The sequence below is a fragment of the Ochotona curzoniae genome, unplaced genomic scaffold, assembly GCF_017591425.1.
Source record: "Ochotona curzoniae isolate NIBS_2020 unplaced genomic scaffold, NIBS_Ocur_1.0 scaffold_3208, whole genome shotgun sequence".
NCBI lineage: Eukaryota > Metazoa > Chordata > Mammalia > Lagomorpha > Ochotonidae > Ochotona > Ochotona curzoniae.
The window spans coordinates 41906861-41926078 of NW_024467106.1; the positions used below are offsets into that span (position 1 = coordinate 41906861).

The 19218-nt window shown below is 38.7% G+C and overlaps 1 protein-coding gene across 3 annotated transcripts in view; it reads left to right on the forward strand.

Moving 5' to 3' along the window:
• MLLT3 (MLLT3 super elongation complex subunit) overlaps positions 1 to 19218 on the forward strand; it is a 274971-nt gene that overhangs the window by 243145 nt on the left and 12608 nt on the right. For all 3 annotated transcript variants that reach the window (XM_040963302.1, XM_040963303.1, XM_040963304.1), the window contains 5 exons: positions 5094 to 5169; positions 6974 to 7103; positions 9339 to 9438; positions 15352 to 15423; positions 16527 to 16598. In XM_040963302.1, coding sequence (XP_040819236.1) covers positions 5094 to 5169; positions 6974 to 7103; positions 9339 to 9438; positions 15352 to 15423; positions 16527 to 16598 — 450 coding nt within the window. The remainder of the gene's footprint in view (positions 1 to 5093; positions 5170 to 6973; positions 7104 to 9338; positions 9439 to 15351; positions 15424 to 16526; positions 16599 to 19218) is intronic.

Sequence of the window (19218 nt, forward strand, 5' to 3'; positions counted from 1 at the left end):
GAGATAGATTTTGTTTTATACAGTAAGTTTGTGACTTATTGTAAATAATAGTAGCAGCCAGACGTTGATTTGCTATCATTGGATCGATAGTAGACTAGGCATTTTTACATAATATCCAGTGATTAGAATGACTTCTATTTAAATTTCAGTGCTCTTTATGAGAAAGCTAACATGTAAGGTAAGTGATCTTTTCAAAAACATGCTTGCGAGCAATGGAGTTGAAATTCTTAAGCTTATACATTTATCACAATCGAGCATACCATTTAAAGAAATTTAATGACTAGTGTTTGATTACCCAGGAGGTCAGATAAGCATGTGGTTAGACCATCAGCAAGAAAGAGCAAGTAATTTTTTAGTTGGGAGAGTTTTGATATTTTAAAACCAAGTATTAGCAAGGGGAAAAATGAGAACTTTTCTGAACACTTTAGTCTTACTTGCTTTGCTTTAGCATTTACAGGCAAATCTGTATAGTCAGAAACACCTATTTTAATTGGTATTTAGAAAATAGGGCAAGGAGAAGGTGGAAGCAATATTTTTTCGGTCACTGTGGCTGATAAAGATCTTAATGTAGGCCTACTGTATGGTGATTTTCTGATAAAGCAAATAATCTGTAATTTATGTAATCACCTGTGATTTTTTAGAGGAAAAAAAATGTGACTTTTGAAAAACATAATTGTTGACAGGCATTTAGCCTAGGAGTAAAGATAATGTGTGCCTTATTGGGCTACATTCCTAGGTCTGACTCCTTTTACTTGCTTCCTACTAATGTAGACCTTAGGAGGCCAGAGTGCTGGCTCAAGTAGTTGGCTCCTAGCATCCATGTGAGAAGACCTAGTTTGAATTCCCAGCTTCCAGGTCCAGTTTGATCCCTTCCCAGCTCCTGATCCTTACAGGTATGCTGGTAGATAGGAACAGCCTGTCATCTTTCTCCATCTCTGAAATTAAAACAAAATAAAACTAGAAATAAAGAACAGACTTAACTTTGTGTGAACTACAATTCTATTGATTAAACTTGATGAAATGTAAGATACCATCCACCTCTGGTGGCAGAATTTTAAAGACTGTAGGAATACTGCCTGTTCTTAGAGTTATATATTAAATATTTTTATTCACATGGCATCTACTCTTAAAATTTTTCATTTCTCTTAGTTTACTTGAAAAGCAGGAATTGAAAAAGAGAGGAAGAAACAAACCACAAAGGTAGAGTGTGGCACAGTCTCTCAGTGGCTAAATCCTTACCTTGCACACACCAGGATCCCATATGGGCACCACTTCACGTCCTGACTGCTCCACTTCACATCCAGCTCCCTGCTTGTCATCTGGGAAAGCAATAAAGGACAGCCCAAAGCCTTGGGACCCTGTACTTGTGTGGGAGACCCAGAAGCAGCTCTAGGCTCCTGGCTTCAGATTGGCTCAGCACTGGCCATTGTGACCCCTTGGGAGTGAACCAGTGGACAGAAGATCTGTCTCTTTTTCTCTGTAAATCTGCTTTTCCCATTAAAATAATCTTAAAAAAAATAAAAACCACCCACAGAGATAGAGATCTTTCATCTGCTGGTTCACTCATCAAATGGCTTCAATGCTGGGGCTAGACCAGGTGGAAACCAGGAGCTGAAACTCCATCCAGGCATCCCATGTGGATACAAGGGTCCAGGAACCTAAGCCCAGCTTCTGCTGCTTTCTTAGGTGCCTTAACAGTGAGCTAGATCAGAAGTGGAACAGCTGAAACTCAAACCCACATGGTGATGCCCACACAGCATGCTGGCAGTGCAGGTGGCAGCTTAACTTGCTAGAACATAATGCTGGTTCATTGTGTGACATATACTCTTAGGCATTCTTAAATTTCTTCTACACAGTTCTGTTTTTGATTTTAACCAAAACTTAGAAATGTTAGTCTCATGTTGGAATAATTTCAGACACACTGATATTTCACCAAATTTCTACTTTATCTAGAAAAGAAAACCTATTGAAGCTCCCCTTTGAACAAATATTTGTTTAAAAAAAAAAACAACAAAAACCCACTTTTTTTGAGGCCAAGTGCTAATCAAAGAAGTAAACACAATGTAATCTAATGTAATCTACTGATTTCTCTGTTCAGTTATTATCATGACTGACTAAAGTGCTAGATCCTTGTTGGTTTACTCCTTTTTCATTAATAATCTTCCTATATGTTATGCCTTACTGCCCAACATCCATTCTCTTTAATTTGAAACTTCAATGAAACTGTTTACTATATCTTGACAATAGGATGCTGGACTCACTGCCATTGTCCATGTCCACAATGATGGACATATGACTGTGTATGAGAACTATATTTTCATAATGATATAGAGGAACTAGGTGGGGGGGAGGGAATTGGAAAGGGGATAAGGGAAATGCCGGGAGCCTATGGAACTGTATCATAAAATGATAATAATAATAAAATGTTAAAAAAAGAAAAAAATAACAGCAAAAAAAAGAAACTTCATATTTTAATATTCGTATAGAATAAGGTCTTCTGTTGGAAACATTAAATGCTTTGTGGATGAGGCAGTATGTTAATAATGTGTTAAGAAATGTTTTCTCTTCCACTGAATTATGTTCTTTATCACTTATAAACTGTCAGTTGATTAGTAGCTATGCAATTATTACCCTAGTTTGTGAGAAGATAAAGTATATAAGTAGTATACTCCAGATCTGGCTGTGACATTCATGTAATGCTTGAGAGAGATGGACCAAGTTTAATGTAGGGCATATGGAAAGATGGCCATCCTCCTCTTGTTCTAATTAATGTCATTCTGCTAACAGCTCAGGCAGAGAGCTCCTTTAAATCCGATGCAATGTGTGTTGGTCAGTCAGCTTGGGGAATTTGAGCACTCTCTGCTTGCTGTAAGGAAACCTCCTTTTTGGCTCCCAGATGGTTTCCAGAGCTATCAAAATAATACCATTTGCAGGCACTTTTCATAGCTGAAAAGAGCAACTTGGAGAGGAAAAGGAGTATCCTGCAGGCTGGGAGAACTGTTTTACAGCTGGGCATTGCACATAAATGCTAGCTGAATGCCCTTTCAGTTGTGTAACTCACCATTGGGGCTCAACAGTGGAAGAGCCACTCAACAGAAATGAAGAGTACCTCACACAGGCATTTGTACTTGTAAACCAGCTCTTTGTGGGCCTCAAGCAGCAATGTGTAGGACATTGTACTACAATTCTCAAGTAAAGCTTGCAGTGGTGAAGGGCTGGTGGGCCGCCTGCTGCTCATTAGAGATCCTGTCTGGCTCTTTTCCTGCAGAATGAGCGGTAGATTGCTGACACCTGTTTTCCCAGCCAGTCTGAGGATGTGAAGTGTGCATTAGGAATGCCTGAAAGTGCTTCCTTGTGTCTGGACTGGAGAGGGGTGGGTGGGTGGAGCTTGCTGCCTCTTAGGGAGATGGGTGGGAGTTCAGTGCTGGGAGGGGAATGGAGATGAAAAATTAGTGGCAAGAAGCTGTGGTATAAACCTAACTGAAATTCTCATCTTCATTTATCAGCTTCAGACGGTGCTCTTAATTTGTCCTCTAACTTGATCACCAGCTAAAGGAAGCAGAAGGGAGGATAGGTCCTATAATTGGGAAGACCTCAAATCTGTCCTAAATAGCATGAGTATGTAGATGTGGTTGAGACTATGAGAGAATGAGAAATGGGGTAGACCCAGTCTATACATAATTGAACACAATTAGGTTATTTTAGTTTTAAAATTTTAAGTTTTTATTTATTTGAAAGAAAAAAAAATCCAATTTGTGGCTTCATTTCCCAAATGCTTGCAGTAGCCAGAGCCTAACCAGGATGAAGTCAGGAACTGGGACTCAGTCTAGGTCTTCCATATCCATCTCGGCCCAACTACTTAAGCCATCAGCTGGTGCCTTCCAAGGTGTATGTTAGCAGAAAACTGAAACATAGGGCTGGGCCAGAACCTTAATCCAGGCTGTCCAGGAAGGGATGTGAATATCCCTTGTGGCAGGTTAATGCCACACCAAATACCTGCCCCTAAGTTACTTTAAAACTAAATTTGGCCCAAAATATGTAAAAATCAAAGTGGATTGGTGATATGAGCAGTTTCTCTGCCCACTTTTCTGTATATGAGTACTCTACCCATCTTTACTTCCTATAAAATCTTGTATAAAGCTGGTACACAGTGGAACACAAGCACTGTGTTCAGAGCGCTTGCTGTATGCAGTTTATTATGCTAAGGATGAGAGGATAACAAGAAGCACACAGCAGGCAGATCATTGCTTTTTCAAGTGTTGGCAGCTTAACCTCTGTGTGGGGTAAAATATATATCAGAGGCAGCGTAGTACTGCAGCACGTTTAATAGGCAAATCATCTATCTAGTACATTTTCAGATTTGGAATAGCAAGAAAACTAAGTTGGGTGGGTCAAGTAGGATGTAGAACTTATTCTGGGTATTAAGGGATGAGGAAAATCAGTCAAGAATAAGAGATTAGGATGTGTATTTGGCATTTATCCCCTACCATTAATGGGCTATGGAATTAAAGGATAATTTTTATTTTGAAATAGTGGCAGCATTTTCCCTTGACTCATTTGTGAGACTTGGCTGGGTCTTGTGAATGTTGGCCTCCGTTTGTGAACTGTGGATGAATGGGGTTAGGGTTGGGTCATGGCCTTGGACCAGAGCAAAATTAACTGGCTCATAATGTGATTGAACTAATGACCTTGGCCTCATTACCACTATGTTTTAACCAATTGAGTCAATCAAACATTGCAGAAAGGGTAATCAAGGTATTTCTTTTCTGGGATCTAAATAACAGTAAACATGGGAGTGAACCAAAGCCAGGTGCTTCTTCCTCATGTAACACTCTGTCCCTTCATCCTTGGCTTAATGCATTTTTTTGTTTTGTTTTGTCTTGCATGCAACAAAAGTACGGTAAGTAAGACAAAAAGGGTGACGTGAGTCTCTGGTGTTAGTATTTTGACTTAATGCAATGTGTAGTTATCTCTCTTGCACAGTATCAGACTGTTTTTTGTGAAGCCTGCTTTAAGCAACAATATTGTCATCAATGTCAGACACATAGTATCCCTCAAGTTTATTGATAATTCCTTTCCTTTCTTCTTTAAAGTCTGAACAACCCAGTCCTGCCAGTTCCAGCTCCAGCTCCAGCTCTAGCTTCACTCCGTCCCAGACCAGACAACAAGGTATAAACATCTCTCAGGCAAACAAGGAGATTTTTTTTCTCATAAAGCATCTTGATGAGTTGATTTATGACCTATCTTCTGCTGTTTCACTATTTGAATGATAACAGTTGCATTTATGCAGTTGCACTTATTTCCCCCAGGACTGTACTTGAGCATTGTTCTGATGTATGAGTCCAAGCTCCAGGAATTCCCCCTTTTCCAGTCCCTGCCATCAGAGTCCCATTTGACAAAAGGATTATAGACATAGCCCATTTCAGGGAATTCCCAAAGGAAATACAATGGCAGAAGCTGGATTTGAGAGGGTTTGACATAGACAAGTATGTTTTTACTCTTCTTGCTGGATAGCTTCCATTCTATGTGTTTTTTTTTTCTACAGATTAGTGGGTTTTTTTCCGCAAATGTAATGTGATAATTTAAATATATTCTAAATATACTTTAGATATATTTTTCCTCTACACATAATCAGGAATTGACTTAAACTCAGAATAAGGAAATTATGTTATCCATTTGTGTGTGTGTGTGTGTGAGAGAGAGACAATTTAAAATGTGGGCTTTTTGGGTTATACAAAAATAATTATCAAAGGATAATTATTTTTAGCCTTATATGAAACACCAGTTTTCCTTGATCATGCTGAAATTGTAATCGTCTTGTATGTTTTAAAAAGGCTTAAATTGTTGTATGTGTTTATACTAAGGCTTAGACTTCTGGGGAAAAATAAAAGACAGTGCCCATTTTGGCTATTCAGAGATTCTTTTCTGCAGATTTTGCAAGAAATAAGCCTACTACAAAAGCCTGCAAACTTGGATTTTGCAGAATAAGAGGTCGCAAGAGTCAATACTTCTTTTAGAACTGAGTTGGTGTTGGATGTCTCTAGCATAGATCAGGCTTTAGGAATTACCTAATCCTGAATGAAAATGCACTCTCATTCCCTTTACAGTTTCTTTCATAGACTTGATTATATCTGCCTGGTTTAATTACATTTAGAAAGGCAAAGTAAGAAGTAGCTACATTAATGAATGATGTATGTGTGATTGTGTGTTTGTCCAGTTCTGTGTCCTAGAATAAAATCAGTTACAGCTTGATCTTTAATTTTATTATCCTTTCCATGAATCACTGGATACTGTGTTGAAGTTTCTGGGCACCTGATTTATTACATGGTGTTACTTATGTTAATACATGCTGGCATTGTGCCAAGAATTTTTTAAAAGTATAATGAAAATTAGGTGCATAAAGTTATTGTAACAAGACATTGTGTCCGAGATCAATATGAAGATCAGAGATAGAACGTTACACCATGGAATTGAAATACTTTATAATCTGAACTTGACTGAAATACTTGCATGACCTGAAACTGACCTTGAAATAAAAGGAACAGCTAAACCTTAATAGATCAAAAAGTACCACACAAAGGCTGCATTGCCAAGAACAAGTTACAACCACAGTGATTTATTAATCTTAGCTTTTCAATACATGGATTAACCTAACAAAACATTCAATTTACTAATAGACCTTTATGTTTCTTTTTAGGTGTATTTTTTTCTTAGGGGGAAAAAAAGTATCCCTACAAAAATAGATACTCTTCAGTGAGCACTTTGGGACTGTCTTATGAAAGCACCATAGTGATTTGGCAGAGGTTGAGTTCCAGTAGCTACCAAATATGGTCTTGTCAATTGTGTAAATATATTCAAAAACAATTATTTTAAACCAGGGTGTAATGTTGGTGAGCATTCCTTTGTGTCTAATATGGCCAAGTGTGTTCAGACTACTACTAGCGTTTGACCGTGGTTCACTCTCATTACTCAGGTCCTTTAAGGTCTATAATGAAAGATTTGCATTCCGATGACAATGAGGAAGAATCAGATGAGGCAGAGGATAATGACAATGACTCAGAGATGGAGAGACCTGTAAATAGAGGAGGCAGCAGAAGTCGCAGGTGAGTATCTTAGAAAGAATGAAGTTCAGGTTCCTGGCGATGGACTTCAGACCCTTTCGCTAGACCAGCTATTGTGGCAGCCAAAGTGTGAAACAACAAGATCAGGGACAGAGAATGGTCACATTTGTTAGAAACCAAGGCTCTTTCAGATGTTTCTCATATCAGTAAGGAGCTATTTTTCCCTTTTCTCAGAAAGAACTTTTTCCTCTAATAAAACTAATAAGAAAAAGTCATATTCGAAGTCCTTATTGGTCAGAGTATTTAGCAAGTGTAAGGACTGACTGCTTAATTCAAGCTTGTTTTCATCTGAAGAGTCAGTGTGGATTCATTGCTGGAGATTGTCTCAGAATTCAAGAAAGGTGTTTGCTGTTTGGAGTTAGAAATACATAATTGGCTCCAGTGAATTATGTGTTTGACCTAATTAAAACTAGGATCACCTGTGTGTGTTTTTCAGCAAATAAATTCCTTTTAAGTGTGCTGACAATTAGGTTCCTTAAGTAGCTTTAATGCTGTGAGGTGTAATTCCACATTATAAAATGGTAATTCATGTCACTTATAATTAATAGTCAACTTGAAACTGCCTTGGGGATTTTTTTCCTTTGTCATGAGGAAAACAAATAGGTGTGCTTACTCTAATATGTTTTGAGTAGAAAAAAATATGAATCTACTTGAACTTAAAATCTAATTACATTTATAATATATTGCATTAAATCTGTCCCCGTTATCTGTGACTATGTAGAAGGCCCTAACATTCCTACAGAGAAGGCAGTCGTAACCCAGTTCGTTCAAATAACATGCTCTTCTGAATGAGCGGTTCCTTAGCATTCTTTGGGAAGACCCTCTGTGATGTACGTAGGATATGTAAGAGATCTCAGCACTATCATTTCTCCAGCTTGTCTCCAAATTCACCTGTTCATATTCCCTTTCAATTAGAGAAAAGAAAAATCCCTCTGTTCTTGACCTTCTAACATTTTCCTTCACAAGTTGTTTATCTGAAAAGAGGGAAACTAGTAGGGGAAGGAAAACAATCCTAAAAATGAAGCAAAACTTGGAGTGAAGGAACGATTACCAACCAACATGCGGACAGCTGGCTCCTGTCTAGTTTAGCTCATAAAAAAAATATGCATGACCTATTTAGACAATTTCCAAAATTGTTGTTTAAAAGATATGGCTCTTCTGATTGACTGTCTCCAACCCACTTGCTGCCTCTGTCCTGAGTTGTGGTGTAAAATCGTGCATGTTTGTGAGATGTTTCCCATCGATACGTATTATTGGGGATGATTTGCTTTTTCCAACCCAACCTGTACTGTTACTGTGGCAGCCCCAGTGTAACATTCGATCCTCAGTGCACTTGTGAAGTCTCACCTGTTTAATCAGTTTAAATACTCAGCCTCCACTTCAGTCAAGAAGCGTTTTACAGCAGCGCTTCAACTGAACACTTCATTAATGTAATTTAGTTAAGAAAAACAAGTTCCATCGGTTTTCGCTAAAAGGATGTCCCAGTGTATCCTTTTCATTTCCTATCTTGTATCTTGCCTGTTTGAATATGTAATAGAGCTAGAATGTGATTACCTATTCAGAGAGGAAGAGAAGCTAGCCTGATTTCTAAAGCATTTTCTGTTTCTGAGAAAATTGTATCAAGTTCCTGTTAAACCGAAGAAGGAACAAGCACCGAAGGAGCTCATACATCACCAGTGCTGAATGAAGTAGCTCCTCTCTGGCTAAGAGACACGTCACTCTGAGAGGGAAAACGGAGAGGAGGAGCTGGCATTTATACTGTCTTCAGATACTGGAAGATATGACACATTTTCTGAAGAAGTTATCCCAAACACACTGTTTCTTATGTTGTTTTAGCAGATTTCCAAGGAATTGTTGTATCAGCACTTAGGACGAGAGACCCCTGAATTATGACACAGCAAGAATGCAGTCATAGCATTCTGGGCCTCACACATCAATACTGTGACCAAGTACTGACTTGGGCTTGAATTCTAGCAGTATCCCTTGTACCTCTGTGACTGAGTGAATGATGTGGACTAAGTTGTCTTTTCTCTTCTGAGAGACAGGAGATCAATTTAAAGTTTCAGTTCTAGATACAAAATAAGTGCTGAACTATTTGTGAGTTAAAAACCTACGTCTCAGTGGTAAGTGTTTGGAGTACTCGCATTTGATGTCCATTTCCATGGACATTTCTGGCATAGTTGTGATGATACATGTGACTTCTCTCTTTCTTTTCAGAGTTAGCTTAAGTGATGGCAGTGATAGTGAAAGCAGTTCTGCATCTTCACCCCTACATCATGAACCCCCACCACCTTTATTAAAAACCAACAACAACCAGGTAAACTGTGGGGTTTACGTGTTACTTCTTTATCGTCAACAGTGTTCTTCATGGCAAATAAGTGAGAATCCACAACCTTAGGAACAAACATATACTTGGCTTAACAGAACTCCTGTGAGTCCATGAGAAAATGATTGTGTTCCATTAGATGGATTGAAAAGTAGGCTTAAATATAGGATGCAAACAAAATCTGTTGACCGTTTACTCCTTATTACTGTATATGTAACTCCTCAAAGTAGAGTGGTGGCTTGATTAGAAAGAGTTATGACTTTAGGCACTAGCCTTACTGCTTAATTATGCGATTTACCTTCAACTTCTGGTGCTAAGTTTCCTCATCTGCAAAGGATATTAGCTTGTGATAATATCGGAAGATTGACAGATGAAATAAGTAAGGAATGTCAGGTAGCACAGATCACCTGCCTGGTGCCCAATTGGTGGAAGATGCCTGTTATCATAGATACTCTGCCTCAGGATTCTTGTCGAGAAGTGAAGGATCATCTCTTGGAACTGCAAGGAATTAACAAGATGTTGAGAAAATAATGCTCATTGTTATTGCTATAAATTGAGCAAAATGAAAACTTAATCTATTTAATGAGCAAATAGTTTGGATATGGTCTGGGCAGAACTGGTGAGTTTTCGTTAACTGAGTAAGAGTGGAGTATTTTCATTATTTATTAAAATAAACTATGTTCAAGTAGCAAGAGATGCAAAATTCTCAATGTGCATTGAATTGGTATTCTGTGTCATTTTCTCCCTTGTTTTGTAATATATATGCATATGTATATATATATGTGTGTACACATATATATGTACACACATACACATATATAGAAATGTTTGAAGTGAGAATTACAGAAAGGTGGAAAGAGCTAGAAATTTTCTATCTACCGGTTCACTCCCCAAATAGCTGCAAAGAGCCCTTAACAGTTAGAATTCTTTATTTATATGGTCTGCATAGAACTTGAATCTTTCACTGTTAAATAGAAATTGTGTCACTGCTCTTTGTACCCACTACAGATCAGCTTCAGTTACTTTGTGTCCTATGTATGAATGAAAGCCCAAGTTTAAGTTCTCTTGTAGATTTGTTCCCTTGCTGTCTCTTCTTCTCCATCTCGAGGGCCCGCCCTGCCCATGCTATCTTTCGTCAACAAGCCACACATTTCTGTGAAAGTAAAAAGAGAAAGGATATCGGTGTTGTGGCCAGTCAGTTGAAAAGAGTACTGGGCTAGCCAACTAGATAACTTGGGATCCTTTTGTATATTTATGCTTCAGTAAAAGCTGGCAAAGGAATAGAATATGGACCCTTCCTATAATTGTATATCCAATTGAAACCAATTGAGGCTTCATTGTGACTTCTCTCTTTTCAGAGTTAGCTTAAGTGGTGGCAGTGATAGTGAGAGCAGTTCTGTGTCTTCACCCCTACATCAGAAACCCCCACCACCCTTATTAAAAACCGACAATTGCTTCCAGTGGATATTGCATGAGAATCAGAATACTTCAGACAGCAGCATATTTGTGGACTATGTTTAGGCCCTAGAGTCCTTTTGTGCTCTCGTTAATTTCTATCACCATCTCCCCCGACCATTCTTGAGCTGTGACTCCAACAAACTCCTAGCGTGCCCATTATACCTACTAAGTCTCCTAAACCCCATTCTGAATAGACAATTTTGTGCTGGCTGACTTTAGATAAAATTTACTTTTTTTTTTTTTTGGTCAAATTTTTTTTTAAACTTACCTATCAAAACAAGCTCAAAAGTAAATGGTATTATCTCTCTGGAGGCAGTAGGAATTATTTGATCTAATTAAATAATATACCAATAGCTGCTTGGCATGTTGATTTAAAAACGCAGCTTCACATATGAGGTACTAATCTGCCAGTAACGCTCAGTTGTATGTCCCTGCTCCATATACTGAGAAGCAGAATGAGAACGCCCATGTGCTTTAACTTCTAGCCAGTCTGGGGTAGGATGTATGTACAGAAGAAGTATTGATCTCTTTGAACCTGAAAAACTACAACAAGCTTTTTAGGATTTTGTTTAGAATTGATACGCTAACCCCTCACATCACCTGCATTGCCTTAGATATTGGTGCTGTCCCTTGAAGTCAGTGTTCTGGAACTTTGAAAATTGCCAAGTCTTAGTTCTCTGCTGACAGAATGAAATAGTGAGAATGTTGTAGAAACCTACTTCAGTTTCACTCTGGAATGTGTTTCGGTTTTATTTTTGAAAATGAGCGAGAGACAGACATCTGAAATTTTGTATCAAAAAAAAAAAAAAACAAACAAAAACAAACATGTCATGCAGAGAAGACCTAAACCCCACTTCCACTCCTCGGCCACCCACCATGTTCTGCGTCTGCACATTGATGGTCATCTCTCAAGTTTTGGGAAAGGACCAGGCAAAGCTGAATTGCCCAATACTTTTCTAATTTCTCCTGGAGACTAGGAAACAGGGAAGTGCTAGTTAGGTCAGACACTTTCTAACTCCCAGAAAAACAAAAAAGTGAACAAAGAAAGATCCACGTGCTACCACAGCAAGTGATTTACCTGAGTATTGTTAGGAGCAAATAATGACCATCAATGAAGAACTCTCAGTTTTGAAAAACCATATGCTGAATAAGTTACCACATTTTTTTTTCACAAAGAGATTTTGAAAAAATACGTGACCTTAACAATTTGATTCTTAAGCCATTCATCAGATGAAGGGCAATAATGCTAATAATCATATTCATTTGTTCTCATGGGATATCTGGGCAGCCTGGTGGTTCTTTCTCCCTTAGTACAATCTAATGAGAATAATAAAAAGTGCTGCATCCTTGTAACCAAAGGTGATTTTTTTTCCACTCCCAAATTCCCTTATGTGAATCTCAAGCAGAAACAAAGTACCATATCTTTTTTAGTCCAAAGAAGGGGGTGGGGAAGTGGAGACAAGATTGGAAGGAAGGAAGTGATCCATTGGACCCAAGTTAATATTCAGAATATCATAAATCACCTGTCAGCCTGCAAGGCATGTTGAATGAAATTAAAAAGAGTCTGTCCAGTTAAACTGGTCTGGAATAAGCCGGCAGAAGGCAAGGCGTTGTACTTTTACATTCTGGAATCGTTTCCCTAAAGATAAGAAATGATCATAAATAAAACAATTGTCTTCAGAATAGCTCAGCTCTCTCAGAATGAGGTTTTGACAAAGCTGTTTATTTTGGAGCAGGGAGAGATCAAAGACTGAAGATTAGCCAAGCCCTCCCTGGGCAGCCACTCGGTAACTTGAGGCGGGTCACTGACACCCAGAGCTTTTGTTCCTGCCACTGCTGCTTCGGAAGAAAGAAAGTAGGATTTCAGTGTATTTTGGCCTTCTGTGCTGTAGCATTTACAGCATGTGTGGGGTGGGACTTAAACACCCAAATGTTCAGTCTGTCTCTCTCTCTTTTTATTGGCTTTGAAGGGAAAGTGGCAGGATTCTAAAGCTGGTTAGTAAAGTTCCATTGCAATTCAGCCTCCTCAGTTACTTTGACCATAGAGAATATAGTGAGTTGTGAAGATGGGGTGTGGAAATGCTGGGAACACAATGTGGTTCTCCGAGGCACAAAACAAGCAGGCAGGTACTGTTCTGTTTTTCCTTTCGCCTGAAATCTCAGAGGATTGTTTCTGCATTGCCCAGCAGTATCTGAGTTGGCGAGGAGTGCCATCTACTGACCTACTTACTGTTAGGTCTCTGAGCACTGATTTTTCCCTGGAGGTCTCCTTTCCAACAACAATAGAGAGGAGGAAATTCTGAATGTTGTGCGGTGTTTGGCTTCCTTTGTACAGCAGAGCATGTTAAAGATGATTGCCTCGCCTCTGCTATTAAGTAATTTCCTTGGGTTGCCAGAGTATTGTATTTTCAGTTTGTTCAAATCATTTGATTATCTTAATGTTCAGAATGAAGAAATTAAGTGTGATTCTCAGGAAAGACTGTTGGAAACAGACCTCTTACATATCCATTGTTCTCAAAGAAAAACATACCCTGCTAGAAGTGTTTAAGCTTATCAGAATGTCATGAATTGATCCTCAATAAGGAAAAAAAAGCCTTTTTAGAAGATTTATTTGAAAGGAAAAGAGATCTTCTGTATGCTGCATCACTCCCCAAACGACTCAGAGGTGGGCCAAACAGAAACCCAGGAACCTGCACCTGCATCCCCATCTCCCATATGGGGGTCAGGAGCCCGTATACTTTGATCATCTTCCGCTGTCTTCCTAGTCACATGAGCAGGGAGTGGAGCAACCGGGACTCCAACTGGCTGTCAAATATGGAATGCTGGGTTTCCAAGTGGTGGCTTTTAATGCACTGAACCACAATGCCAGATACAGCAAGGGAAATTTGTATTCATAACATAGTATTTTAAGACTAAGTAAGAATCTGGGCATTATCTTATTTGTATTTCCTGTTCAGTTTTGAAAGACCCAAACCATTAAATAATAGGCTAGGACCTGAACATTTGCTTCTAAGCCCAATTAGTGCTCTTGTCATGTACAAAGTGGACTCACTCTTACCAGGGGAGACCATAAATGGAACTGTGTCTGAGGAAGAACATGGATAGAGAACATGGGTAGAGAAAACAGTAGCATTGTGAAACTTCTTCAGATAAATCCTTTATTTGGCATTTTTCCTTTTAGTATGAGTTTCCAATTGTAGCAGCTAAATTGATAATGAGATTATAATGAAAGAGACAAATTATTTTCCCTTTTACATTTATATACTTTTGTAATCTCATCATTAATTCAGTGATTCTTAGTCTGTTTAAGCAAGGGCTGTTTAAAATTTCCCACATACTCCTTAGTTTTGAGGATCCTGTCTAGTAAATCAGCTATCCTTGTTAAAGAAAACATTTTTTCTATTTTATTGCTTAGAAACCTAGATCCCCACCAAAGTTTTCATTGCTATTGATAACTTAATTGCAGTTGTCCATATAAAAGAAAATGTGGAGGCTGGCTTTGTGATGTAGCAGGTTAAGCTTCAGCCTATGGCGCTGATATCCCGTATGAGCACTGGTTTGAATCCTGGCTGCTCCACTTTTAATCCAGCTCCTTGCTAATTGTCTGTGAAAGCAGTGAAAAATGGCCCAAAAGCTTGGCCCTCTGCACTGGTGGTATAGGAGGCCTTGAAGAAGTTTCTGGATTTTCCTGACTTTAGACCAGCCTAGGTCTGACCATGTAGCTCTTAGTGAAGTGAGTCAATGATGAAAGATAGCTCGGTATTGCTCTCTCTCTCTCGCCTGTCTTCCCTTCTTCCCTTACCCTCTCTCTTAATTCTACCTTCCAAATAAAAATAAATCTTTTCTTTTAAAAAAAGAAAAGAAAAAAAATGTGATGAGCAAATATATTTTTTTCTTGAGGCCCATGAAATAGTCCTGCCTCTGTATTTCTTCAGTTGGTGGATCCCAAGTGGGTAACAAGCAGAAAAACTGATGGTATCTTCATTTCCAAAGTGACAGTAATTCAGTGGATATGAGTAAGTTTTAAATCTGAAAGTTAGTTACTAAGAAGGGCATTTGGGTATTCTTTTTGTTGTTTTAATAATCCCTGGCATACACTGAAACAGCAGAATGAATAGGAAGAATTCTTGCCGCAAGGGGCTACGTTGGTATAACTCGGCTGTGACACATGCATCCGAGTGTTGTGGCAAAAGGCGGTCCTGGAAGCTTACATCAATTTGCTTATCATCAACTTTTTTTTAAGTCCTATTGCCTGACTAAGCATTTCAATCAGAAGTAATTTATTTTTCCTGAAAATAAGGTTAACAAAAGGTGTAGAGGAGAAATGCTATTTTAGAAACCGATGTCATTGTATGACATTTCATTCAGTGTGCACCTTTATTTATTTAGCTAGTTTGAAGAGATGTGCTTGAAATAAAATGTAACAGCATTCTCTTTGGTCCTTAGATTCTTGAAGTGAAAAGTCCAATAAAGCAAAGCAAATCAGATAAGCAAATAAAGAATGGCGAATGTGACAAGGTAGGTTTGCTGTCCCTCATCGTGTCTGCCTCCATGACGAAGCTTGTTTTCCTTTTCGTTGGTCTTGCTCGTTTTGTTGGGCCTGCTTTCATTTTCATCATCAGAAGTGCCCGAGATTCCCAAATAATGAATACGTCATTCCAGTGTTTTGCATTATATTTCTTCCATGTCTCGCTGGTAACCTCCGTGTGAAGTTTAGCCTTGCGCTATCATTTCCTATAGTGACTAGCCAATGGTTTTGAGGCACATGAATTGGGAGGTGAGAGAATCATGGTAGAGGTGGCTGAGTTAAGGACTGTCTGATACGCGTGAGCAAGACATTAAATCTGTGGTGTGCATTCCCATGGATTGCATCTTGCGTCTCAAATCTGAGTGTAAACCCTGGTTGGTGCTGAGTCACCTGGTCTAAGCATAGCCCTACCATGCTTTACAAGGTCAAGCAGATCTCTTTGCAAATGATTCTTGGGGTTACCCATGCAGTTACACTAACAGAGACTCATGAATCTGAGCATATGCAAAGTGAGATACCCTTCACAAACCGAATGCTAATTTGGATAATGATCTCTGTTACTCAAAAATACTCTTCTGTCACTTCTGTCACTTGCAGGCATTGTTTGGTAGCAATGCTTGGTATGGAGAGAAAGCCTTTTTTTTTTTTTTTTTAAGAATTTGTGCTGACATAGTTTGCCCTGTGGATTTAATAGTTCTGTGTTCAAACTTTTTTTTCTTTTAGTCAAAAACCTTCTGGGGTGAAGGGAAAAAATGAATTGTGATAACATGTTTCAGTGCACAGTTTGATATTGTATTTCTCTTATTCTGTGTCAAAGAATTGTTGGGGGAAGATACTTCTACTGATTTGAATTTTGTTGAGAATAAGTGCAAGAGCTGACCGTCTACCCCATGATTTTCAAAGCGGGCTTCATAAGTGTAATAGTAGGGCTGGGGAAGACTCAGTGTGCCAGAAGCTTTGGATACCGAGTTGACAGTCTGACAGAGTGGTAAAAGGCAGAGCCCCCCAGTTGATGCTTGTATGTTCTTACTTGTCTGCTTTTGAGCTGCTTTGTACAGTGCTCATTCTTTGAGGGGATTCACTTCTCTTTCAGGCATACCTAGATGAACTGGTAGAGCTTCACAGAAGGCTGATGACGCTGAGGGAAAGACACATTTTACAGCAGGTGAGAAATGATTTTCAGGGCAACCCTTTCCAGAAACCAAAGCACCTGGTTTTTCTTGGGGTGGTATGAAAGCAGTTGGGGGCCGAGGCAGCTACCACCATCAGAGCTGGAGTAATGGCACGTGTGGAATGATTTAGGGAAGTCATCTGGAGGTCTGGTTTTGAGCTCTGTGATGAAAACTGGGCAGTTTTGGAGGTGATACTGGGATGCAGTGATCCTGCAGCTGGCTGATATAATGTGGGCCGAGAGAGGGGAGAGTAGGCATGCGCAAACCTTTGGGGCCTAGCTTTTACTTTTGTGGGAAAACAGTGATAACAGTTTTAGTCAAGTGTTATAAGGGTTTGTGATTCAATTTGGTGACCTTTTGTCAGCGCTGTTCTAAGGTAGATAAATATTTTCTTCATTTCCCTTATCTTATGCATTATACATTCTACTACAAACTCAACTGCATAATATTTGTAAAGTAGGGAAACCTGATAGTACAATTTGATGTTTTTGAAAGATAAGCGTGATTTTTAGTTTTCAGACAGTTAAAGTACATGCCTCTATTGCATTAACAGTGTCAATTGATGAAAGATTTTTTTAACACCCAAGTTGAAGGATATAACATTTTAAAATCTATTCGTGGGTTGTTTCAGTATTTGAATTTTTTTTTTACTACTTTCAAATGACTTGAATTTAGTACCTAATCTACCCCAGATGTGAGTGTGAGTGTTTTTAAACATTTAATCACTGGTGGTCACATTTATTTTCTGTGTACATTTTTGCTTAAATCTAAAAATATCCCGTTTCAAACCTGCCAAGTTTCCTGATTGGTCTGATAAGCTTTTTAACCATTTCAGTTTAGAGTTGAACAAAGGACTGCAGATCACTTCCGTATTCTTAATTGTGGATAAGTAGCCTTTTTTCTTCCTTTCTTTCTTTCTTTCTTTTTTTTTTTTTTTTACATTTCCTTTTAACTGAGTATGGCTAGGACAGCAGGATTGAGAAGCATACTCAAGTTGTAGTGTAGTAAGAGGAAACCTCAAGAAGTTCATGGAAAATGGAATTAAAGTTCAGTTTTATATTTGCATACTCTCCGTAATATTTTTTATAATATGAATTTCTCTCATATGTATGTATTTCAAGTTTTTGTCCCCTAATAAATATCTTTTAATGTTGTTTCCTAAGACTTTTTTGAAGTCATTTTATACCTTTTCCTTATTTTTCTTCCCACTTTACTATATAGCTGTCTTTAATAGCACTGAAAAATTTACTGCCTGCCATTACCAATTATTTGGGGCTACTTAACTGAGCGTTGTTGGTAAAGCTCATCTTCCCATCCTTTCCCAAAACACCAAATCTGAACCACTGTGAAACAATTTTATATTAAAGATATGAATACCCAAAAAGTGAGTCTCTGAGGAAGATGACATAGATGTTTAGGCAGAGTCGGAACACCTTTACCAGGAAAGCTTAAAATGAGTCAGGAATGCTAGTGGCTGGGCAGGGTCTTACCTTGGGGTGTCATTGGCATTCCAAATTTAATGTTGTCCTCTAGTTTGACCTTTGAGAGACTGGGGAGGGAAAGTCACTTACTTGAGAATTCTATTCAAGTGGATTATTTTAGTATCCTAGAGGGAGAGCGTAATATCTATGAATTTTTAACCTGGCATAAAGGCACTCCAGGGCACACAGCATTTTACCCTAATTGCATTCCCAGGCTGGTTGGAAGCTCTCAGTCTTTGGCCTTCTGCCTTGTAATGCAGCTGAGGCCTGTGATTATGATACCATGATGCATGTCCTGTCACGGATTACTGCTTAATTAATTCCTATTGTAAAACATAACACTGTTGAGGACTAACGTTATTTTCCACCTTGAGGGCTGCTCCTCTCATGGAATGGCTTCCACAAATTGTGTGTGTGTTAGTGGCATTTGCACTTCAACACCTGAAGCAGAATTTTGGGTGGCCCAGGGTCACATCCTAAGAATATCTTTTAAATGCATCCTACATAAAACTCTGATATGACAATTTCCTTTGGCTCGCAGACAAAGTGGTTAATAATTTTACTCTGGGGACATGCAATCCTGGCACAGTGTCCACTTTAATGAACAGCAAGAGAACTTGTGTTCCTGAGCTACCTTTCCATAGAGTGAAAATGTTCCTTATGTTCATATGGAGACCCTCAGCCTGGGAGAACTGAGTGTCTACTGCTGATTAATACTCTGATTCTGTCTTAAACCACTTGTTCCACATTTGTTTGCAAAGTGATTTTGAGCATTTCTAACCTCCCTAGAGATTGAACTCTATAAAATCTGGATTTTCATTCTAATCTGGAGGAAAAAAATTCCAAGGAATATTTGGATTTCCAGAGAGGACAGCGTATCAGTTTGGATAGCAGCTATTGTTTAGAATGATCTTCAAGAAATGAGGGGCCAGTGTGTATTGGAATGTTCTTTTAAAAACATAGAGAACACTCCTTGAGAAATGTTCTGCTGAAGATGATTTGCTGCACTCTAGATTGGAGCCTGATGGCATTTCTCTTTTCCCAGGTATAGCACATGTTTTTATGAGTAGACAATATTTCCTGGTCCATAGTCAAGGCCATTCTACAGAAAGACACACGTCTCAGACCAAAT